The sequence below is a fragment of the Odocoileus virginianus genome, chromosome 2, assembly GCF_023699985.2.
Source record: "Odocoileus virginianus isolate 20LAN1187 ecotype Illinois chromosome 2, Ovbor_1.2, whole genome shotgun sequence".
Lineage (NCBI taxonomy): Eukaryota > Metazoa > Chordata > Mammalia > Artiodactyla > Cervidae > Odocoileus > Odocoileus virginianus.
Window position 1 is genome coordinate 47,294,984 of NC_069675.1, and position 20,530 is coordinate 47,315,513.

The window sequence follows — 20,530 nt, forward strand, 5'->3', positions numbered from 1 at the left end:
AAAACTACGTGGTGATGGCATTCACAGAAGCTCAGTAAAACATTATATGGAAAAATACTTATCGTTGGACCAAATAAGCTTTAAAGAAATAACTCATCATTAAGTTACAAGCTAGAAAAATAAAACATTGCAAAACAGTGGTATTCTGCTAATTGGGTGAACAAAAAAGAAGGGAACAACTTCAGCAATCAACCATTTATTGAACACTTTAAAGAGTTCTGAATTAAAGGAATTCCAAAGAGTGTGAGGAAGCTGGCCTTGTTGGTAGCTTGAAACCTGATAAAGCTCAGACCCAATGCTTTTATGAGGAGTTTCAAGATTGGGGTATTTGGGAAATCCACATGTGACTTCATGAAACTTGGCTGAGATTCAGTCCTGGTTCTGGATATAGTTAAATTTGAGAAATCTCTCCCCAGGTTTCCTTCTTAAGCAAGGCAAAGCCAGATACAATGGTCCCACCCAGAATGTTGAGGAGATAGCTGGCAGAAGTACAGGGTCTGGTGTACAGTGTACTCTCCTCCCTGCTCAAATGATTCAGAACATGTGCAAGGTTTGCCAGTTTTCATCTCACATGCAGCAGCATTCCGTACCAAGTTACCCTCCCAAAACGAGGGGCAGGCTTGTGAATTATATGATGTGAAGTGGGAGGAGGAAATGAGAATCACTATTGGGAATTTGAGAAGTTTAGAGGTCTATCACCAAAAGTTTCACGAAAAGTCATCATGTGGCAAGAAATGTGAGTGTACAGAGCTAGTTGTCAGGTCTTTCTGAGTTAACTTAGCCTTTTTAGGTAGACTCTTCAAATGATTCTAAAGCACAGATTCCTCCAAATAGAAACCACTCTTCAACCAAAAACTGGGCGGCAAAGCAAGCACAGAGCTGACTGGATAGGGCAACTCTCCTGCCTGCCCCGCGCCCCACCCCTGGCTAGAGAGATCCTTCCCCTACCACCAGCTCACCCTTATCTAAACAATCTCTAGGAAAACACAATTCAAAGAGTCTATCTTCAAAATGACAATGACCCAGAAGACAACTTTTCCTTTGGTGTGGGAGATTTCTTTCAGTGCAATTTCTAAAGTGAAACTTAAAACTGTATTCTTTCACAGAAGAAATCATCCTGCTCAGAGGCTCAAAAAGTGAAGCTACATGGACTCCACAATACGTATGTGTCCACCTGGTGCCAACCTGCTCTCGGTGCCTGAAACCAATCTTGCTTTCTGCTCTCCTACTTTCTAGCAAAATCCATCAATAAGGGCAACAACCAGCAGCCGGAAAGCGGTGTGTGAGGCATCAGTCAGATCACAGCCAGATGTCCTAAAGAAAAAGCATGTCTCCATTGTGAGAAGAAATGAACTCAGGTTCCCAGGGACTGCCCCATGTGAGGCAGATTTGCAGATGGTGCCATGGGCGCTCCTGCGAGGAGCTTCATTTTCTTGGGGAGATCAGACAGAGATGTCAGATACTGACTGCTCTGCTCTAGTTCCAAAATGCACAAGTGACATTCTGTTTACTGGAGTAAAACAGAAAGAGCTGATCAGGTGAGGTGGGGGATTAGGAAGGTGCATGGGCAAACTGGAGCTGGGGCCTGAAAAAACAGGTTTTGGGGAGGCAAAGGAAAGAAGAGAAGGGGGTGTGCCCTAACTGAAAAACAGCCACCAGAAGTCAGGGACTGGAGAGTGTAGCAAGGATGTCGAGGCCTGATGGTTGCCTGACAAGAGGGGCCTTAGGCCCTGGAAGGATGCAGGGAAAGATGGGCAGGACATCACCAGCCTGCAGAGCTGTAAACACCAGGGTCCATGAGCTTGATTCTCAGAGCCACAAGACAGAAGCTTCGGATCACTCTGGTCTCTACACACACAAGACGAAGTGGACAAGAGATCAATGAAGGTGGCTCCTAGGGGGAAAAAAAGATCCAGAAGGATAGTGAAATGGGTGGGGGTGTGGGTCAGGGAAGCAAGGAAATTGGAAAGAAAGACTGTAGCTAGAGATATTTTTCTTTTTAATGGATAGGAGTTTTGTGCCAAGAGATAAAAATGTCAGCTCGGACTCAAGATGATTAAAAAGACTGGGCAATTGAGAGGGGCAGCTTAATGTGTAGAAGAAGAGAAATTTTGTTTCAGTGATAACAGCGTGACAAGCTGAAATGTTCACCACACGGCAGGACAGGGTTCTCTGGGAACTAGGCCGAAGATAGAAACTTGGGAGTCACTCATCCGTCACTCATCCAGAGGCTAAAGAATGAATAAGTTTCTGAGGAGACACAGATAGACCTGTCTTTGCAGGCATTCTCCGCCACCAGCGCAGGGAAGGCAGAGGAGTTCTCAGAAGCCAGGGCACAGAGACCACAGAGGGGAGGCTGAACTTGGATGGTGTAGGTGTCCAATTCTGTTCAGGACAGGACTAAGCTTTGAGAACAAGCCACTGGATTTGGTGATCTGAACCTCTGGGAAAACATTCTTGGCAGAAAGACAGGGACTAATGAATTTGTAAAGGTTATGAGGAGGATGAATGGCAAGGGAATGGAAGCTATACTTCCTGGAGAAGATGAACAGCAGAATGGACCACAAACAGGATGGATGGGAGCAGAGAATCTGGGCACACACATAGGTGGAAGGAAAATGGTGCCAGTGGAGACAGGCAGAAGTAGACAACATCAGAGGGGAGGAAGAAAGGCAGGGAAGAGGGAGACAGAGAAGGAAATAAAGTAACCATGGTCTTAGGGGATGATGTCAAGAGTCTTCATTCCTCACCTTTACAAATGTCACCTGGAGAGGATGAAAATCTCCACTCAGTCATGGGCTGTTTTAAGTGAGGTGGAAGATACCGTGGCAAACACTATGGCCCCTTTTTCCACCAGACTTCTTCAACAGCCCAGAACTTACCCTCTTCCTCTCACTTCTTAACTTTCTTAGAATTTCCCTGAGATTAGCTATTCTCTTTCAGGATCTTCTTTGCAGAAACAACTCTCTTTAGGCTCTCTATAATAGGGTAGCACAACATTTAAATGAAACTTCAAACAATGGTCTTATCTAGGAGGTTACCCTTGGTTACCCCCCAGGGAATTCTCTAAATTTCTTAAACTTTAATAACACCTGACATGGGACAGAGGGGGGAATTTTTACTAATTAGCCTTGCCATTTTATATCAGATAAGAGGACCCTTAACTAGACTTAGGTAAATAAGGGAGTATAACCAGTTTGTAAATATAATACAAATATTTTAGGCAATAAAGGCAAAATAAGAATTTGTGGGAAGCCTGTTTCTTAAAAGTCCTTTAAAAAAATGCAGACCCAAACCAAACAGTCCTACATGCTTTCAAAGCATGAACTCACTCTACTTCAAAAAGTTCTTGTAAGGGTGGTAAGCAGGCATAAACACAGTGTTTCGATATCGTTAACTGTTATTTTTAAAACATCTGTGACAGGGAACAGTGGCTTTAAGCTTTCCTCCCAGAATCCCCAAGTTCAGTTTTCTGCTCAGTACAACTAAATGCAACTGGATTCACTTTGTCTTAAGTGATATGAAACTGTCAGAAGAGCATGAAGAGCCTGCACTAGGCAGGCTGGATTCGAGGGCAAGAAAACCCGTTTTGGTTTGCTGCTGGAGACTTTGAAGAGAATCGTTTTCACAGGAGCCCTGAGGCCATCAGCAGTTACCATCTTCTCTATCTTTTGTGGGGTACACATCCCCACAAAGGAAAAGGCCTTGGGAGCAATGGGCCTTAACCTGCAGTTTTCTCCTAGGCCCTCGAAGGTAAATAGTGTTGAGTGCAATGGTGTTTTCAAGGGCTAACCACCTTTAAGCCAAGGCCCCAGGCAGGGCACCTACCCAGGGCCAGGATCTCCCTTTGGTCACAGCTGGGTGCCCACATGCTCCGCCACTCACACTCAGAGGGGGACAGCCTGGAAGACACCAGCATAAATAACGGGAACACAGGAGGACAAACTCACCAAAGTGCAGGTGCAAAAACGAAAGCAATGCCCCTTCCCCACCTCTGCTAGCCCCGACCTGCCACCAAACCCTGGAGGAGGGGGTGTCTCTTAGGTCACAGTGTTTTTCTCTTCGTTATTCTTGATTTAGAGACAAATCAGCAGGGAGGACAAGGTTCTCAAGAACAGCAAAAATCAAATCTGAAACGAGAGCAATACAATCCATTGGTAACTTTCATCTGTTTTCAGAGGAATATATCTTACTGCTGGGATGCTAGGGCTGAGGGGAAGAGATCTCCTAGGATTTTCAGTTCAGTGGAAAAATTCAAAATGAAGACAAACTGACCCTCACTGTACAAAGAGCAACAGATAAAATAAAAGATTTTAATCCCAATTCTCAGGGTGAGTCAAATGCCTGTTAAAACTTGTTAAGTGCTGGTCAAGTGTGAAAAGTATAGGCAGGGAGTCGAGGGAATTGCTCTGAGGTCTTGATTTTTCCAGAAACTAAGGAGGAAAAGATCACGTGTTTTGGGACTTCCCAATGGGATTGCATTGGTCCAATGGTTAAGACACTGCCTTCCAATGCAAGGGTGCAGGTTCGATTCCTGTTTGGGGAGTTAAGATTCCCACATGCCTCACCTGCCAAAAAAACCAAAAGGAAACCAGAAGCAACACTAACAAATTCAATAGACTTTTAGATAAAAAAAATATCACAGTGTTTCTGGGTCTGAGCTTCCTCATCTATTGAAGGAAGATGTTGCAGAGGTTCTGAGAATCTTCTAGCACTAACACTGCAGACGTGCTTACAGGGATGTTTGTATGCTGTGGTCTGGGAGGGGCAGAGGCAATGGCAAACAGCAGCCCCAGAATCAGCTGTTGCTGCTGTACCAAACACAAGCCCATGGCTGCGTCCATCTGAGATTGCGTATTCCTCCCTCCTCTCTTACCTTCTGGTCCAAACGTTGGTAGTCAGTGGCCTTTGGCCGCCGTGTAACTTTGGATCTTTTTCCTTCCAGGACGAAAGCTATAATCTGGGGAAAAGGACAAGAGAGTGATTAATAAGTGACTTTATGGTGACAGATTTCAGTCTCTGAAATTACAGGTAATCACCTGGCAGCCCATTTGTTAATGATCTTGACAGCAAAAACAGTAGGCCATTTACAGAAAGGCCCTATTGACAATTATAAGGAGAACAGGGCCTAGTTACATCAGAATCCTTTATCCTAAACAGGAAATGACAGGTGCAAGACAGCTGTTCTAGGCTCTAGTCAGCTGGAGTCTGTGTGATTTACTCAAGAGAATGCAGCCTATTTAAAAGCAGAAACATCACCCTGCTGACAAAGATCTGTATAGTCAAAGCTATGGTTTTGCCAGTAGTCATGTATGGATGTGAGAGCTGGACCATAAAGAAGGCTGAGTGTTTAAGAATCGATGCTTGTAACTGTGGTGCTGGAGAAGACTCTTGAGAGTCCCTTGGACTACAAGAAGATTGAGCCAGTCAATCCTAAGGAAAATCAACCCTGAATATTCATAGGAAGGACTGGTGCTGAAGCTGAAGCTCCAATACTTTGGCTACCTGATGCAAAAAGTCGTCTCACTGGAAAAGACCCTGACACTGGGAAAGATTGAGGGCAGGAGGCGAAGGGGGTGACAGTAGATGAGATGGTTGGATGGGATCATTGACTCAATGGACATGAGTTTGAGCAAACTCCAAGAGATTGTGAAGGATAGGGAAGCCTGACATGCTACAATCCTTGGGGTACAAAGAGTCAGATGGGACTTGGTGACTGAACAACAACACAGTGAAAAGAACTGCCAACTCCTCCCCAACTGAGACTCCTCCAGGCTAAGCAAGTCCCCCTCCTTTTATCTTAATATTAAGCAATAATTACTTCTAATCTGCAAATGTACTCTTTCACCCCACACTTTACTTCATCTGAACCTTACCACTCTCATTTCATACTTAAGGTAAGTCTCCATGATAAGCACTTGGATGTAGAATAAGGAATGTACCTTAAAAAAAAAATTTTTTTTCATGGCCATATTTATGTGGCATTGGGGATCTTAAGAACTCCAACCAGATATCAAACCTGTGACCCCTGCAGTGAAAGCACGGAGTCTTAACCCCTTAACTGTCAGGGAATTCCCAGCAATGTACTACTTTTATTAAATGTCTTCTCTCACTTCTCACAGTCCTAGGCCTTTTGACTATCATGAATTTAACCCTTAAATTTTAGACTATTAGAAACTACTAAATTCTTAGGGCTCATAAGAAATGCAATCATTTGGGGAAGAATCTGAAAATGAATATATATATAAAAACTGAATCACTGTCCTGTACACATAACACAACATTGTAAATCAACTACACTTCATGTTTTTTTACATTTCAGTTAAAAACAAAAAAAGAAATGCAATCATTTTGTCGTTGGGACTGGTTACTAAGCAACACAACAAACCCTGCTGAAGTAAAAGATGAGTATATTCATATGCAATTTCTGACCTTTCTTCTAATTAGAAACTCAGCTGCAGAACATGGACCCCTGGGTGCTCTACTGCTGGTATTAAAGACTCTGTAACCATTCTTTCTGTTTCTGCAGGTGGAAGACAAACGCTTGGGAGAGGAAGCTAGAAATAAGACGACAGGAAGCACTGAAAATAGGAAGATCACTGCTTTAACTACATACAAACTGTCAGGTCCTCTCTCAGGATGTGAAAGATTCTAAGTTCTAAGATTATGGGAGGAGACCTTCATTTGGGTCAAATCATAATAATGTACTAACCATCACATCTGATGCAACAGCAGAGGGTACTCAGAGGAAACAGATGTGAAAATAAATGATTTCTAAAACAAAGGGGAAAAAAAAAAAAGAACCATAGAAAATCCAATAGAGAACCCTGGCAGAATCTCAGGGAAAAAAAAACACGGAAGTTTATTAAATTCCCGGGGGGGGGGGGGGGTGGAATTCCCAGGGCTTACAGGCTGACGAGTGATGGATACTCACACACCAGGCTTTCTGGGGGGAGGAAATCCTACTCCTCCTCCTAAGGCCATTCTTGCCTTACCTTCCGCTTATTGTGGTAGGCGATATAGAGGACAGCGACGAGAATGGCTGCTGTCACCAGATATGCAAAAAAGTGGCTGCTCTCTGCACTGGCATTTCCAGGGTTATCCTTATAAAGGTCACTCTTCTTACTCCAGGTATTCGAAAGTGTCCCTTCACGGTTCTCCCTGGAGGCAGGGCCAACCATTTCTTTCTCTTCTTTGGGTGGTGCGTCTTCCTCTGGCTCTGTATCCCCTTCCTCAGGCTCCTTGGGCTCCACATCTTCAGTTAGTTCTAAGGGCTTACCTTCTCCCTCCTGCTGGGGAGAAGAGGGGTCTGCCAACACTTTTTCCCCAGGTTCAGTTCTGGAAGTCTGCAGAGGTTTGCCAGCTACTGTGTTTACATGAAGCTTGGTGGACTCCTTGTTATCAGAAGAGGGGCTGGAGACCAACTTGTTGGATTGGTCTGTGAGGGAATTGCCAGGGTCGGCTTTCCCGGGGTGCTGTTCGGTTCCCGAATCGCCAGCTTTCTCCAGGTGCTGCCTGGCTCCCGAATTGTCAGAGTCAGCTCTCTCGGGGTGGTGTTCGGTTCGCGACTCGCCAGGGTCAGTTTCCTTGGAGCCCTGCTTGGCTACCGAATTGTCGGCGTCGGTTCTCCCGAGGCGCAGCTCGTCTGTCGAATTGTCAGGGTTGGTTTTCTCCGGGCCCTGGTCGGCTCCGGCATTGCCAGTGTCGGGTTTCGCGTCGGTCTGGTTTACAGAGGTTTGGTTACTGGGTTCTTGCGACTGAGCGATCAAGCCGTGCTTCCCGGAGCTTCCTGTAGAAGCCTTATCTTCCTCTGGAGCGCCTGCTCCGGCGACTGGAGCAGAACTGAGCAGCAACTCTGAAACAGAGAAACTATCTGGCTGAAGAGAGGCAGTCGGGGAGAAAGGACTCCTCAGAATGTTGCAACGGGCAAACCGGAGGGGAGGGCTGGCGAGCGGAGCGGTGGCGAGGTTCGGGCAAGGAAGAAGTGAGGTCAGGGGCCGACAGGCCACGGTGAAGATGACGGGCCCGGGGGCGAGAGTGGGATTACTGGGGGCTGGTCTTGGGACTGCGGTGGGGTGGGGGCGGGGGGGAATTCTTACCCGCTGCCACGACGCTCAGTAACACGAACGAAACCCGGAGCCGCATCCTGCACTGATTGCGCTTCCGCCCCCTAATGCTCTCGCGAGATCAGCACGAGGGCTTAGTGTTATGCCCCGCCCCTTCCTGTGTGCGTCGCCGCAGCCCCACCCAGGCAAGGGGCAGGGATTGGCAAAAAGACCGGCAAGGTGGTGGTCCGCTGTTTCCCGAGAGGTGTGACAGCTTTTCCTGGTGGCGGGGCTGTATTGTTTCGTGTAGAAGGCGTATTTGTCTTTCCCTGCTCTCTTAGCTCCGCAGCGGCCGCTACAAACTTAGTCCCCCTTTCCTTCTTTGCTCTGTACTTACGAGACAATACTGGGTCGTTGGGGCCTGGCGCTTGCTCGCTCCCATCCTGTATCTGCCTTTCTATCTTCTCCCTCTCGTGGCTCTTTCCCTGCAACGCACAAACGTGTGGAAATCTGGAAACAGAAACCCACCCTGTCACCTTTGTAGCGGGAGTCTTCGCAACCCTGCTCCCTGCTGTTTTGATCCCCACGGAAACGGTGTCAAAGATCTTTTCTAAAAAGTTCATCTGTTTTCTGATCGTGTCAGTTACTCATTCATGCTAGAAAATTCACCGAATGAGTACAAGTAGAAAACAGAATCTCTGCCCCACGCTTCCAGAGTAGTGACTATCAACGTTTTAGTGTATTTCTGTCTTGCAAGCAATATTTTTGATTAAGTAATATGATCTAAGGTTGAAAAATCAAAGTGGGATTTATTTTTTGAAAAGTTCACATTAGAAAGTTACTGAAGCAATTATCTTTAAATAAAAAATCCTAAAAAGTTATTGTGGGATTTCTCTTGTGGTTCAGTGGTTAAGAATCCACCTGCGGATGAAGACGTGAGTTCTGTCCTTGGTCCCAGGGGGCAGCCAAGCCGGTGGGCCACAGCTACTGAACCCAGTGACACAGACAGAGCCAGCGCAACAAGAGAAGTCGTGGCAATGAGAAGCCCCTGTTCTCTGCAACAAGAGGAAGCCTGAGCAGATTAATAAATAAATAATAAAAGAATGTTTTTGCTCTCTAGCCCTCCTCCACAAGTTCCAATTCAGTGATTTTTAAAAACAAATACAAGTAGGATAAATATAAATATACTCCCGCCCCCTGCTTCTTAAGTAGTGTGTTTTCACAGTCTTTTATTCTATAATTATTTTCGCCCAAATTGCAATTATTGGATATATAGTTTTGTATCGTGCTGTTTAAAATTTATGTTGTGTTCATACAGACGATGGGAAGAAAATAGTGTGTTTAGGAGTTAAACATTTAGAAAGCTGTTGCAGTAGTCCTAGAAGGACTAGCATAGGTACAGTGAGAATGGAGGGAAGTGGTTGGACTCAATATAAATTTGGGAGGAAATACCAACAGGCCGTGGAGATAGATTGGCTATGGGAGGGAGGTGTGATGTGAGTAAGATGTGGAAAACCAGATTTAATACGATTGGGGGACTAAAACTGAATTTATTCTTGCCTATGAGACAGTCAAGTAGAAATAACAGAGAGGTAGCTGGAAACGTGAGCATCAAACGTGAGTAAAATGGCACTCTCCCCTAATTAATTTAAATATTGTCAAACATGACTGTTAATGGTTTCATAAAAATTTATATTTATCATTGATTTTGTGACAGTTTCCTTATTATTGGGGTTCTGAATTATTTTCCGTTTTCTTCTGTTAGTGATTACTGTTTATAATCAGGTACTGATTAGGTGCCTGAGACAGAACCTCAGAAAACTTAAGCAGCTTGTTTAAGTCATGCTATTATCTTACCCATCCTTGGTAAGTGACTATGCTTTATCTGCTAATTTGATAGGAGAAAAATAGTCCTGGTTATCTTTTTTAAATTAATTTTTTAAAAATTTTATTTATTTTTGGCTGTGCTGGGTCTTCACTGCCGTGCAGGCTTTTCTCTAGCTGCAGTGAATGGGGACTACTCCTCGTTGCAGTGCATTGGCTGCCACTGCTCAAAGTGGCAGTTTCTCTTGTGGAGCACAGGCTTCTCGGGCAAGCAGGATTCGGTAGTTGAGGCGTGTGGGCTCAGTATTTGTGGTTTCTAGGTTCTAGAGCACAGGCTTAATGGTTGTGATGAAGCCTTAGTTGCTCCAAGGCTTGTGGGGTCTTCCTGGACCAAGGACTGAATCCATGTCTCCGGCATTGGTAGGCAGATTCTTTACCACTGAGCCACCAAGGAAACCGGTTATTCTTTAATGTTTACTGCATAAATAATTCACCTGACTTTGGGCAATTAATTGTTTTAGGTATCAATTTCTTCATTATGAAGTGGGAATAAAAGTGTTGAGGGTGAGATAATTCATACAGTGTATTTAACAGTATCTAGCATATAATTGGAGAAGGCAATCGCACCCTGCTCCAGTACTCTTGCCTGGAAAATCCAGTGGATGGAAGAGCCTGGTGGGCTGCAGTCTATAGGGTCGCTAAGAGTCCGACACGACTGAGTGACTTCACTTTGACTTTTCACTTTCATGCATTGGAGGAGGAAATGGCAGTCCACTCCAGTATTCTTGCCTGGAGAATCCCAGGGACGGGAAGCCTGGTGGGCTTCAGTCTGTGAGGTCGCACAGGATTGGACACAACTGAAGTGACTCAGCAGCAGCAACGGCAGCAGCAGCAGCATATAATTAAGGCTCCCCCAAATTGTTATAATTAATACATTCACTATAGAAAAATTAAAAAAAAAAAGGATAAACCAAAGTAAGAAAATAAAAAGGTCCTGTTCAGTTCAGTCGCTCAGTCGTGTCCAACTCTTTGCGACCCCATGAATTGCAGCACACCAGGCCTCCCTGTCCATCATCAACTCCCGGAGTTTATTCAAAGTCATGTCCATCGAGTCAGTGATGCCACCCAGCCATCTCATCCTCTGTCATCCCCTTCTCCTCCTGCCCCCAACCCCTCCCAGCATCAGGGTCTTTTCCAATGAGTCAACTCTTCTCATGAAGTGGCCAAAGTATTGGAGTTTCAGCTTCAGCATCAGTCCTTCCAATGAACACCCATAACTGATCTCCTTTAGGATGGACTGGTTGGATCTCCTTGCAGTCCAAGGGACTCTCAAGAGTCTTCTCCAACACCACTGTTCAAAAGCATCAATTCTTTGGTGCTCAGCGTTTTTTATAGTCCAACTCTCACATCCATACATGACCACTGGAAAAACCATAGCCTTGACTAGATGGACCTTTGTTGACAAAGTAATGTCGCTGCTTTTTAATATACTGTCTAGGTTGGTCATAACTATCCTTCCAAGGAATAAGCGTCTTTTAATTTCATGGCTGCAGTCACCATCTGCAGTGATTTTGGAGCCCAGAAAAATAAAGTCAGCCACTGTTTCCCCATCTATTTGCCATGAAGTGATGGGACCAGATGCCATGATCTTAGTTTTCTGAATGTTGAGCTTTTAGCCAACTTTTTCACTCTCCTCTTTCACTTTCATCAAGAGGCCCTTTAGTTCTTCACTTTCTGCCATAAGGGTGGTGTCATCTGCATGTGTGAGGTTATTGATATTTCTCCCAACAATCTTGATTGCAGCTTGTGCTTCCTCCAGCCCAGTGTTTCTCATGATGTACTCTGCATAGAAGTTAAATAAGCAGGGTGACAATATACAGCCTTGATGTACTCCTTTTCCTATTTGGAACCAGTCTGCTGTTCCATGTCCAGTTCTAACTGTTGCTTCCTGACCTGCATACAGGTTTCTCAAGAGGCAGGTCAGGTGGTCTGGTATTCCCATCTCTTTCAGAATTTTCCGAGTTTATTGTGATCCACACAGTCAAAGGCTTTGACATGGTCAAGAAAGCAGAAATAGATGTTTTTCTGGAACTCTCTTGTTTTTTTGACGATCCAGAGGATGTTGGCAATTTGATCTCTGGTTCCTCTGTCTTTTCTAAAACCAGCTTGAGCATCTGGAATTTCATGGTTCACATATTGCTGAAGCCTGGCTTGGAGAATTTTGAGCATTGCTTTACTAGCATGTGAGATGAGTGCAATTGTGCAATATTTTGAACATTCTTTGGCATTGCCTTTCTTTGGGATTGGAATGAAAACTGACCTTTTCCAGTCCTGTGGCCACTGCTGAGTTTTCCAAATTTGCTGACATATTGAGCGCAGCACTTTCACAACATCATCTTTCAGGATTTGAAGTAGCTCAACTGGAATTCCATCACCTCACTAGCTTTGTTCGTGAAGATCTTTTTTTGTACAGTTCTTATGTGTATTCTTGCCACCTCTTAATATCTTCTGCTTCTGTTAGGTCCATAACATTTCTGTCCTTTATTGAGCCCATCTTTGCATGAAGTGTTCCCTTGGTATCTCTAATTTTCTTGAAGAGATCTCTAGTCTTTCCCATTTTATTGTTTTCCTCTATTCAAATGGGTATATCTTTCCTTTTCTGCCTTGCTTTTCACTTCTCTTCTTTTCACAGCTATTTGTAAGGCCTCCTCAGATAGCCATTTTGCTTTTTTGCATTTCTTTTTCTTGGGGATGATCTTGATTCCTGTCTCCTGTACAATGTCACATATCTCCGTCCATAGTTCATCAGGCACTCTATCAGATCTAGTCCCTTAAATCTATTTCTCACTTCCACTGTATAGTCATAAGGGATTTGATTTAGGTCATACCTGAATGGTCTAGTGGTTTTTCCTACTTTCTTCAATTTAAGTCTGAATTTGGCAATAAGGAGTTCATGGTCTGAGCTACAGTCAGCTCCCGGTCTTATTTTTGCTGACTGTATAGAGCTTCTTCATTTTTCGCTGCAAAGAATATAATTAATCTGATTTCAGTGTTGACCATCTGGTGATGTCCATGTGTAGAGTCTTCTCTTGTGTTGTTGGAAGTGTTTGCTATGACCAGTGAGTTCTCTTGGCAGAACTCTATTAGTCTTTGCCCTGCTTCATTCTGTACTGCGAGGCCAAATTTGCCTGTTGCTCAAGGTGTTTCTTGACTTCCTATTTTTGCATTCCAGTCCCCTATAATGAAAAGGACATCTTTTTTGGGTGTTAGTTCTAAAAGGTCTTGTAGGTCTTCATAGAACCGTTCAACTTCAGCTTCTTCAGCGTCACTGGTTGGGGCATAGACTTGGATTACCGTGATATTGAATGGTTTGCCTTGGAAACGAACAGAGATCATTTTGTCATTTTTGAGATTGCATCCAAGTACTGCATTTTGGACTCTTTTGTTGACTGTGATGGCTACTCCATTTCTTCTAAGGGATTTCCTGCCCACAGTAGTAGATATAATGGTCATCTGAGCTAAATTCACCCATTCCAGTCCATCTTAGTTTGCTGATTCCTAGAATGTCGGTGTTCACTCTTGCCATCTCCTGTTTGACCACTTCCAATTTGGCTTGATTCATGGACCTAACATTCTAGGTTCCGATACAATATTGCTCTTTACAGCATGGAACCTTGTTTCTATCACCAGTCCCATCCACAGCTGGGTGTTGTTTTTGCTTTGGCTCCATCCCTTCATTCTTTCTGGAGTTACTTCTCCACTGATCTCCAGTAGCATATTGGGCACTTACCGACCTGGGGAGTTCATTTTTCAGTGTCCCATCTTTTTGCCTTTTCATACTGTTCATGGGATTCTCAAGGCAAGAATACTGAAGTGGTTTGCCATTCCCTTCTCCAGTGGACCCGGAGTTATTATTAAGAATAATACTTTCTTGGTTCCCCCTTTGTATAGGCAACTATGGGCATATGATCAATTATTAACTGGAAACAAAGCAAGTCACAGAACCACACATGCAATTCTCATCTTGCCGGTCTCATTGTCACTTTAGTGACAACTAGTCATGTCACCTCTTTTGGGACACTAACATCTCCTTATTTCCGTTTCTTTACTCAGCATCCCTTGAGGGCTCACAATTGTCATAGAACTGTTTTCAGAAGGATAATGAAATTGACAGCACAGAGTTGAAGTAAGATAAGGAGTTATTAGGTATTTCAGTGGAGGAAGTGAAAGCTGGTTGCAGTGGGATAAGTAATGGATGGAAGGTAAGTAGAAACTACCTTTTCCTGGAAGTTTGAATGTGAAACAGAGGGATTCTAATATGGAAGAGGACTGAGTGTTTTTTTTTTTTTTCCATTTATTTTTATTAGTTGGAGGCTAATTACTTTACATCATTGCAGTAGTTTTTGTCATACATTGAAATGAATTAGCCATGGATTTACATGTATTCCCCATCCCGGTCCCTCCTCCCACCTCCCTCTCCACCCGATCCCTCTGGGTCTTCCCAGTGCACCAGGCCCGAGCACTTGTCTCATGCATCCAACCTGGGCTGGTGATCTGTTTCACCCTAGATAATATACATGTTTCGATGGGCCAAAGAACTAAACAGACATTTCTCCAAGGAAGACATACAGATGGCTAACAAACACATGAAAAGATGCTCAACATCACTCATTATCAGAGAAATGCAAATCAAAACTACAATGAGGACTGAGTGTTTTTACCTGACTGAGAGGAATAATTTATTAGACAGACCAAGATTACAAGACAGAGAGATATGATGACTGCTGGAAGGGCTGAGATTTAGGGGACAGTTCACCCCGAGTTGGCCTTGAGACCTGTGGAAAAGCAGTTAGAACGGCTGGAGGATGGGTGGATGCTTAGGTAGGGATGTGGGAGATCAGAATAGAATTTGTTTTTTAACCTTTTTTGGCTGTGTGGGATCTTATTTTCCCAACCAGGGATTGAACCTGTGCCCCCTGAATTGGAATCTTGTTGGAATTTTAACCAGTGGACCACCAGGAAAGTCCCCAGAATAGAACATTTTAGCTGGCCTCAATTTTCTTGGTATTCTAAGGGGCAACATAGTCTCTGAGAGGGAAAAGGTGGGGATTAACCTGAGGGCTTGAGGATGGAGGAGAGGAGTTGTTGAGCAGATTAATACAGGAAACTGACAAAGGGTAAGTGTAGTAACTGACAGCAGTGCTGACGGCCTAGCTCATGTTAGGCACACGTCTACTGTGGCACCTACTGCAGGTGTGTGGTTTTGCTCCAGGAAATGCTGCTAAAATAGGATTAGAGAAGGTAGATTTTAGAACTAACTTCTTACACCAATACTGGTTTAAGGGAATGATAGGGTCATAACTTGAATAAATCTTAAATTTCCTGGCACTTCTATATATAAAAATACTCAACAAACTTGGAAAAGCAGGGACCTTCCTCGACCTGAAGAGGGCATGTACAAAAACCTTACTACTAACATAATGGTAATGGTAAAAGACTAGATGCTCTCTCTGAGATAAAGAACCATGAATGACTGTTCTTACCACTTTCATTCAACTTTGTATTGGAAGTAGCCAAGATTAATTCAGCAAGAAAAGAAAATAAGACGCAGCCAGATTGAAAGGAAGAAGTAAAACTGTATCTATTTGTAGATAACATGATCTTGCCTAGAGAGAATCTTGAGGATTTTCTAAAAATTTATTAGGACAGGTTAAGCAAGGATATAAGAAGTGAGATCAATATATAAAAATCAACAGCATTCCTATACACTTTCAATAGACAATCTAAAAATGAAATTAAGAAACAATTCCATCTATAATAGTATCAAAAATAATAAATCCCTCAGGAATAAATTTATCAAAAGAAATGCAAAATTATACCCTGAAAACTACAAATATTATTAAAATAAATTCAAGAAGCCCTACATAAAAGGAAAGGCATTGCATATTCATGAGTTGGAAGATGTAATTGTTAGAATGGCTGTACTTCCCAAATTGATCTACCAGTACAATCCCTATTAAAATTCCTGGTGGCTTCTCTGCAGAAATTAATAAATTGATCCTAAAATTCATACAAAAATGCAAGAGACCCAGAATAGCTAAAACAGGTTTGAAAAAGAATGAAATTAGAGAACTCTCATTTCCCAATTTTAAAACTAATTACAACATTGATTAGGACAGAGTAGCACAGGCATAAAGACATATGGCTAATGGAATAGAATTGAGAGTATGGAAATAAACCTATATATTTATGGTCAAATGATTTTTAACCACGGTGCTGACTGTTCAACGGGGGAAAGAATAATCTTTCAACAAATGGTGTTGGGATAACTCACTAATGTATGGATGTTCACCATCATTAGTGTTAGTTGGATAAATGCAAATCAAAATTACAATGAGACACCACTCCACACCTACTAGGATGGCTATAATTAAAAAAAAAAAAAAGGAAAATGCACCAGGGAAATGCAAATAAAAAACCACGATATCATCTGACACCTGCCATAATGGCCGTCATCAAAAAGAACACAAATAGGACTTCCCTGGTGGCCTTCCCTGTGCCACAGCTGCTGAAACCAGTGCACCTAGAGCACATATTCCACAGCAGGAGAGGGCACTGCGCCAGCAGGCTAGCGCACCACAACTAGAGACTATCCCACACACAGTAACGGAGACCCAGCTCAGCCAAAAATAAATTAGATAAATAATTGTTTAAAAAACATGAAATATCCAGAGCAGACAAACGCAGAGACAGAAAGTAGATTCATGGTTGTGCAGGGCTGGAGGTGGTGGTGTGAGAAGGAGGGAGTGGAAGTAAGTTCCAAAGAGTATGGGGTTTCTTTATGAGGTCATGAAAATGTTCTAATGTGATGATGGGTACACAACTTTGAACACAAAACCACTGAATGGTACACCTAAAATGGGTGAATTTTATGAATTATATACCTCAGTAAAGCTGTACAACAAAAATGAATTCCAGTGCTCGGTGTGTGCAAAGAAACCCAAGGATACCCCTCCCATCTTGGCAATTACAAGAAGACAAATGAAAATAAAAAGATTCATCCCTTGGGATCTCAGTTATCTATACTGACTGGTCTGTGCACATTCAAGGCTGAAAACTGGATTAGATTTTTCTAGTTCTGTCGGGCATGACTTACATCCCCTTCCAATAGAGGCATTTCTCCTTTGCATTCTGTAAAAATCTTACACAGCCTTTGGTGTGAAGAAAGGGGCTTGAGTCAACAAAGGACTAAAATACTCAGCCAAGTCTTGCAACTGCAATTTTATTTTCTTTTGTGAAAATAAACAACTGGGAGTTTAAATTGCTCCAAAAAACCCCATAAAAATGAAAAGAAATACACACAGAAGAAGCATGTGAGGTGATTGGGGAGGGACGAGGGTCTCAGAGCTTTGGCAGATTGTGCTAGCACATTCCCGGGTGACAGGAGCCAGACCTGTCTGCCACTCCAGGGCTGTGAGGGGACACCTTGACTGGTAAGGGGGTGGAACACAGGCTTCTTCACTGAGGAAGTGGCAGGCACCTTGAGTCCCTTTAAATGTAGGGGAGAACCATTTTAGAGGACCTCTTCCTCCACAGAAAGCTGGAGGCTGGGGCGGGGGGGGGGGGGGGGGGGTGGGGGGGTGGGTGGGGGTGGTTTAGGGCCACTGAGGGAAAGGTGCGCTGATGGAGACAACGGAGGCCAAGGTGTCTTCTCACGTGGTGACAGCCTTACACTGGGCAGAGGACGAAGATGAAGGCATGAACCCACAGGAGAAAAATGTGGGCCAAGTAAAAGGGAATGTCAAGGAATGGGGTGTAGATGAAGAGGCTAGAAATGGCAACAAGGGCCAACGTGTAAGCTGGATTGAGGGGAGCCAGGAAGCAGGGGGTGGGGGGTTGGATGTGCAAGGACGATGGGAAGAGGAGGGAGGGCAGAGAGTCCAGGAGGTAGAGAGAGGGGTGCCTTCTGCCCAGGTCCATCCACCGCTGCACATACAGGAAGAATAACAACACTACTTTTCAGTTCTTGTTTTCTTTTTTTTTAAAGATTTTTGTTTGTTTGTTTTTTTAAAAAAGCCTTAAGATCAGCTACTGGTTACATCTACAAAACGTAAAGTGCTGCTGTTACCAGTCACTTTACAGAACAGTCCAGAGTGGTCAAATATTGACCAATAAAGTTTCCTTTTTTTTTTCCTTCTGCATCCTTACTACTCGATGAGTCACGTGACAGCCTGCATAGGTCAAGGGGGGCAGCTTAGTGGGCAGACTTGGTGACCAAGGACAGAGGCTGGGCCTGGAGCACCGGGAGGGCCTGGTGGGCGTGGAGTGTGGCCGGGAAGGATGGGGGGGACGTCAGCAGAGCTGTGGGCATGGACCCCAAAGGGAGGGGCCGGGACAGGAGTGGGGGCTGGCTGCCCATCTGGCCAGAAGAGGTGGCAGCAGCCTTTGATGACAGGAAGGCAGCTGAGTGGAGAGCCAGCTGGGCCCGGGTCTCTGGCTTGGTGGTGAGGGAGAGGGGCTGGGCTTGCTCCGAGTGGGTGGCGGCCGGGGCGGCCGGCGAGGCTAAGGCCGCGGAGGGGGTAGCTGGGGAGTCCAGCATGCTGCCGTGGGAGGAAGCAGGGCTGTCACAGGGCTTCTCGGGGGGCAGGTACTGGACACATGGCTTCTTGCTTTTGGAGGCCAGAGCACCTGCAGGCGGGGCGGGGGGGCGGGGAACAAACGGGAAAGAGTCAGCCGCTAGGAACGCTGGGAAAGGCGGAAGTAGTACGTATGACCCGGGAAACAAGCATGCGTACAGAGGGACGTGAGGCCCTGAAATGACGTCTAAGGCTTTCACGACACCTAGAGCATGGAGAAGGAAATGGCAACCCACTCCAGGGTTCTTGCCTAGGGTATCCCAGGGACGGGGGAGCCTGGTGGGCTGCCGTCTGTGGGGTCGCACAGAGTCGGACACGACTGAAGTGACTTAGCAGCAGCAGCAGCACCAGCAGAGCACAGAAAAGGGCCAGTGCCAAAATGCCAAAGACCCCATTCAGTATCTGCCTGGAGGGAAAATAGCTGAGCTTATCAAATTATCATGCTGTGCTGTGCTCAGTGATGTCCGCCTCCTTGCGCCGCTATGGACTGTAGCCCGTCAGGCTTCTCTGTCCCTGGAATTCTCCCGGCAAGAATAATGGAGTGGGTTGCCATTTCCTTCTCTAGCAACTTTTAATCTTCCTGCCTAAATCTTATCATTTGGAGGATGGATCTCCAGTTTGCTTTAAAATCTTTGGTTTATGATCCTCTTAGAGATAGTACAGCGCCTGCCAAGCACCAATTCAACAGATTTTGCGTCTATACGTAGTTAACTTATGTGTACTCCTATGGAGATGAATACACAAATTATAGAGATATTAGAAAGCTAGGAAAGGAAGTGAAAGGAAAGGCGATAAAAAGCACTTAGTGTGTGTGTGTTAGCTGCTCAGTCACATCTCACTGTTCACAACACTATGGACTGTAACTCACCAGGCTCTTCTGTCCATGGAATTCTCCAGGCAAGAATACTGGAGTGGGTTGCCATTCCCTTCTCCAGGGATCTTCCCTACCCAGGGATCAAACCCAGGTCTCCTGCATTGCAGGAGGATTCTTTACCAGCTAAGCCACCTGCAAAGCCCTTTAGATGGAACTAAACTAGTTCTACCCTTGTCCTGGAATGAGCGTGAGATGGGAGGTGTGAGTGAAATACTGGCCAAGGTATGGGCTAGTTTGTGCTGGGTGAGATTCTGATGTAAAAAGATATTTGTGGCACAAAGGGGCCTTCCTAATCCAAGCAAATGATTATTTCTGATATTTGGACAACCAAACATTGAAGGAAAACCTGACTCTACTGGATTCACTGTAAGGTGGTATGCTAGTGTCTAAGGGGCTGGGTTCCTAAGGGAATTTCAAGGCGCATTTCAACAACATTCAGTTTTTACTTTTACTGCATTGATTTTAGAACCTAACCCTCAAATAAGACGCAACTCAACTGAATTGAAGAGCACCTTTCGAGTGACAAAGTGCTGGACCAAATCCTCCCTCCATTTACCAAGCAGCATGACCAGGAAAGTCCTTTCACTTCTCTGAGCCTCTGAACTGATCATCTCCAAAAGAGGGGTAATAATAACACCCACCTGAGTATACCCAGGTGGTGCTACTGGTAAAGAACCCGCCTGCCAATGTATGTAGACATAAGAGACGCAGGTTTGATCCCTGGGTCAGGAAGAGCCCCTGGTGGAGGGTATGAGCCTGGTGGGATGCAGTCCATGGGGTCGCAAAGAGTTGGACACAATGGAAGTGACTTAGCATGCACGCACAAGTGTACATGAGGCAGAGTCCTTGAAAATGGCAGCTATTAATATTAAAACACAGCGTTGACACAGTGTCCATCAGAGATCAAAGCACAGGGTGCCAGCAGGTGTAGCTGGCACAGCAAGGAAAAGAAGTAAAGGCGAAGTCCCCTCCTGAAGACTCACCGTCTGCCTCTTGGACTTGCTGCTGCTGGGACTGCGTCTGGGACAGCTGCTTTTCTCGCTTCCTCTTCTTTTTCTTACCCTGAAAGATATGGCCAAAGGAAAAGGTAATAACCAGGGACAGAATAATGGCTTTTCTGATGGATTCAGTTATGAAGTGGGGAGACAGGA

At 44.6% G+C, this 20,530-nt stretch overlaps 2 protein-coding genes and 1 long non-coding RNA gene across 3 annotated transcripts in view; 1 reads left to right on the forward strand and 2 right to left on the reverse strand.

Moving 5' to 3' along the window:
- Nucleotides 1–180: 180 nt before the first annotated feature.
- TGOLN2 (trans-golgi network protein 2) lies at nucleotides 181–8,208 on the reverse strand. The gene is made up of 4 exons (XM_020889426.2): nucleotides 8,100–8,208; nucleotides 6,996–7,855; nucleotides 4,877–4,960; nucleotides 181–4,130 (listed from the first exon to the last, which is right to left on the reverse strand). Exons 1-4 carry the CDS (start codon nucleotides 8,143–8,145, stop codon nucleotides 4,125–4,127), a joined length of 996 nt encoding a protein of 331 aa, XP_020745085.1. The 5' UTR covers nucleotides 8,146–8,208; the 3' UTR covers nucleotides 181–4,124.
- A 3-nt stretch (nucleotides 8,209–8,211) lies between these two features.
- Nucleotides 8,212–9,164, forward strand: LOC139039155 (uncharacterized). Its single transcript, XR_011492394.1, has 2 exons — nucleotides 8,212–8,310; nucleotides 8,952–9,164. It is a non-coding gene; the product is annotated as an uncharacterized lncRNA (long non-coding RNA).
- Nucleotides 9,165–17,135: 7,971 nt separating this feature from the next.
- TCF7L1 (transcription factor 7 like 1) overlaps nucleotides 17,136–20,530 on the reverse strand; it is a 187,284-nt gene continuing 183,889 nt past the window's right edge. The window contains exons 11-12 of the mRNA XM_070479718.1: nucleotides 20,363–20,441; nucleotides 17,136–18,557 (exon numbers count right to left, since the gene is read on the reverse strand). Of these exons, the coding sequence (XP_070335819.1) occupies nucleotides 18,124–18,557; nucleotides 20,363–20,441 (513 nt within the window). The 3' untranslated portion in view covers nucleotides 17,136–18,123. The remainder of the gene's footprint in view (nucleotides 18,558–20,362; nucleotides 20,442–20,530) is intronic.

Coding starts and splice junctions, on each gene's coding strand:
- TGOLN2 (XM_020889426.2), bottom strand. CDS start 8,145: ATGCGGCTCCGGGTTTCGTTCGTGTTACTGAGCGTCGTGGCAGCGG. Junction 7,856..8,099: donor ACTGAGCGTCGTGGCAGCGG/GTAAGAATTCCC, acceptor TCTCTGTTTCAG/AGTTGCTGCTCAGTTCTGCT. Junction 4,961..6,995: donor CCTACCACAATAAGCGGAAG/GTAAGGCAAGAA, acceptor CCTTTTCCCCAG/ATTATAGCTTTCGTCCTGGA.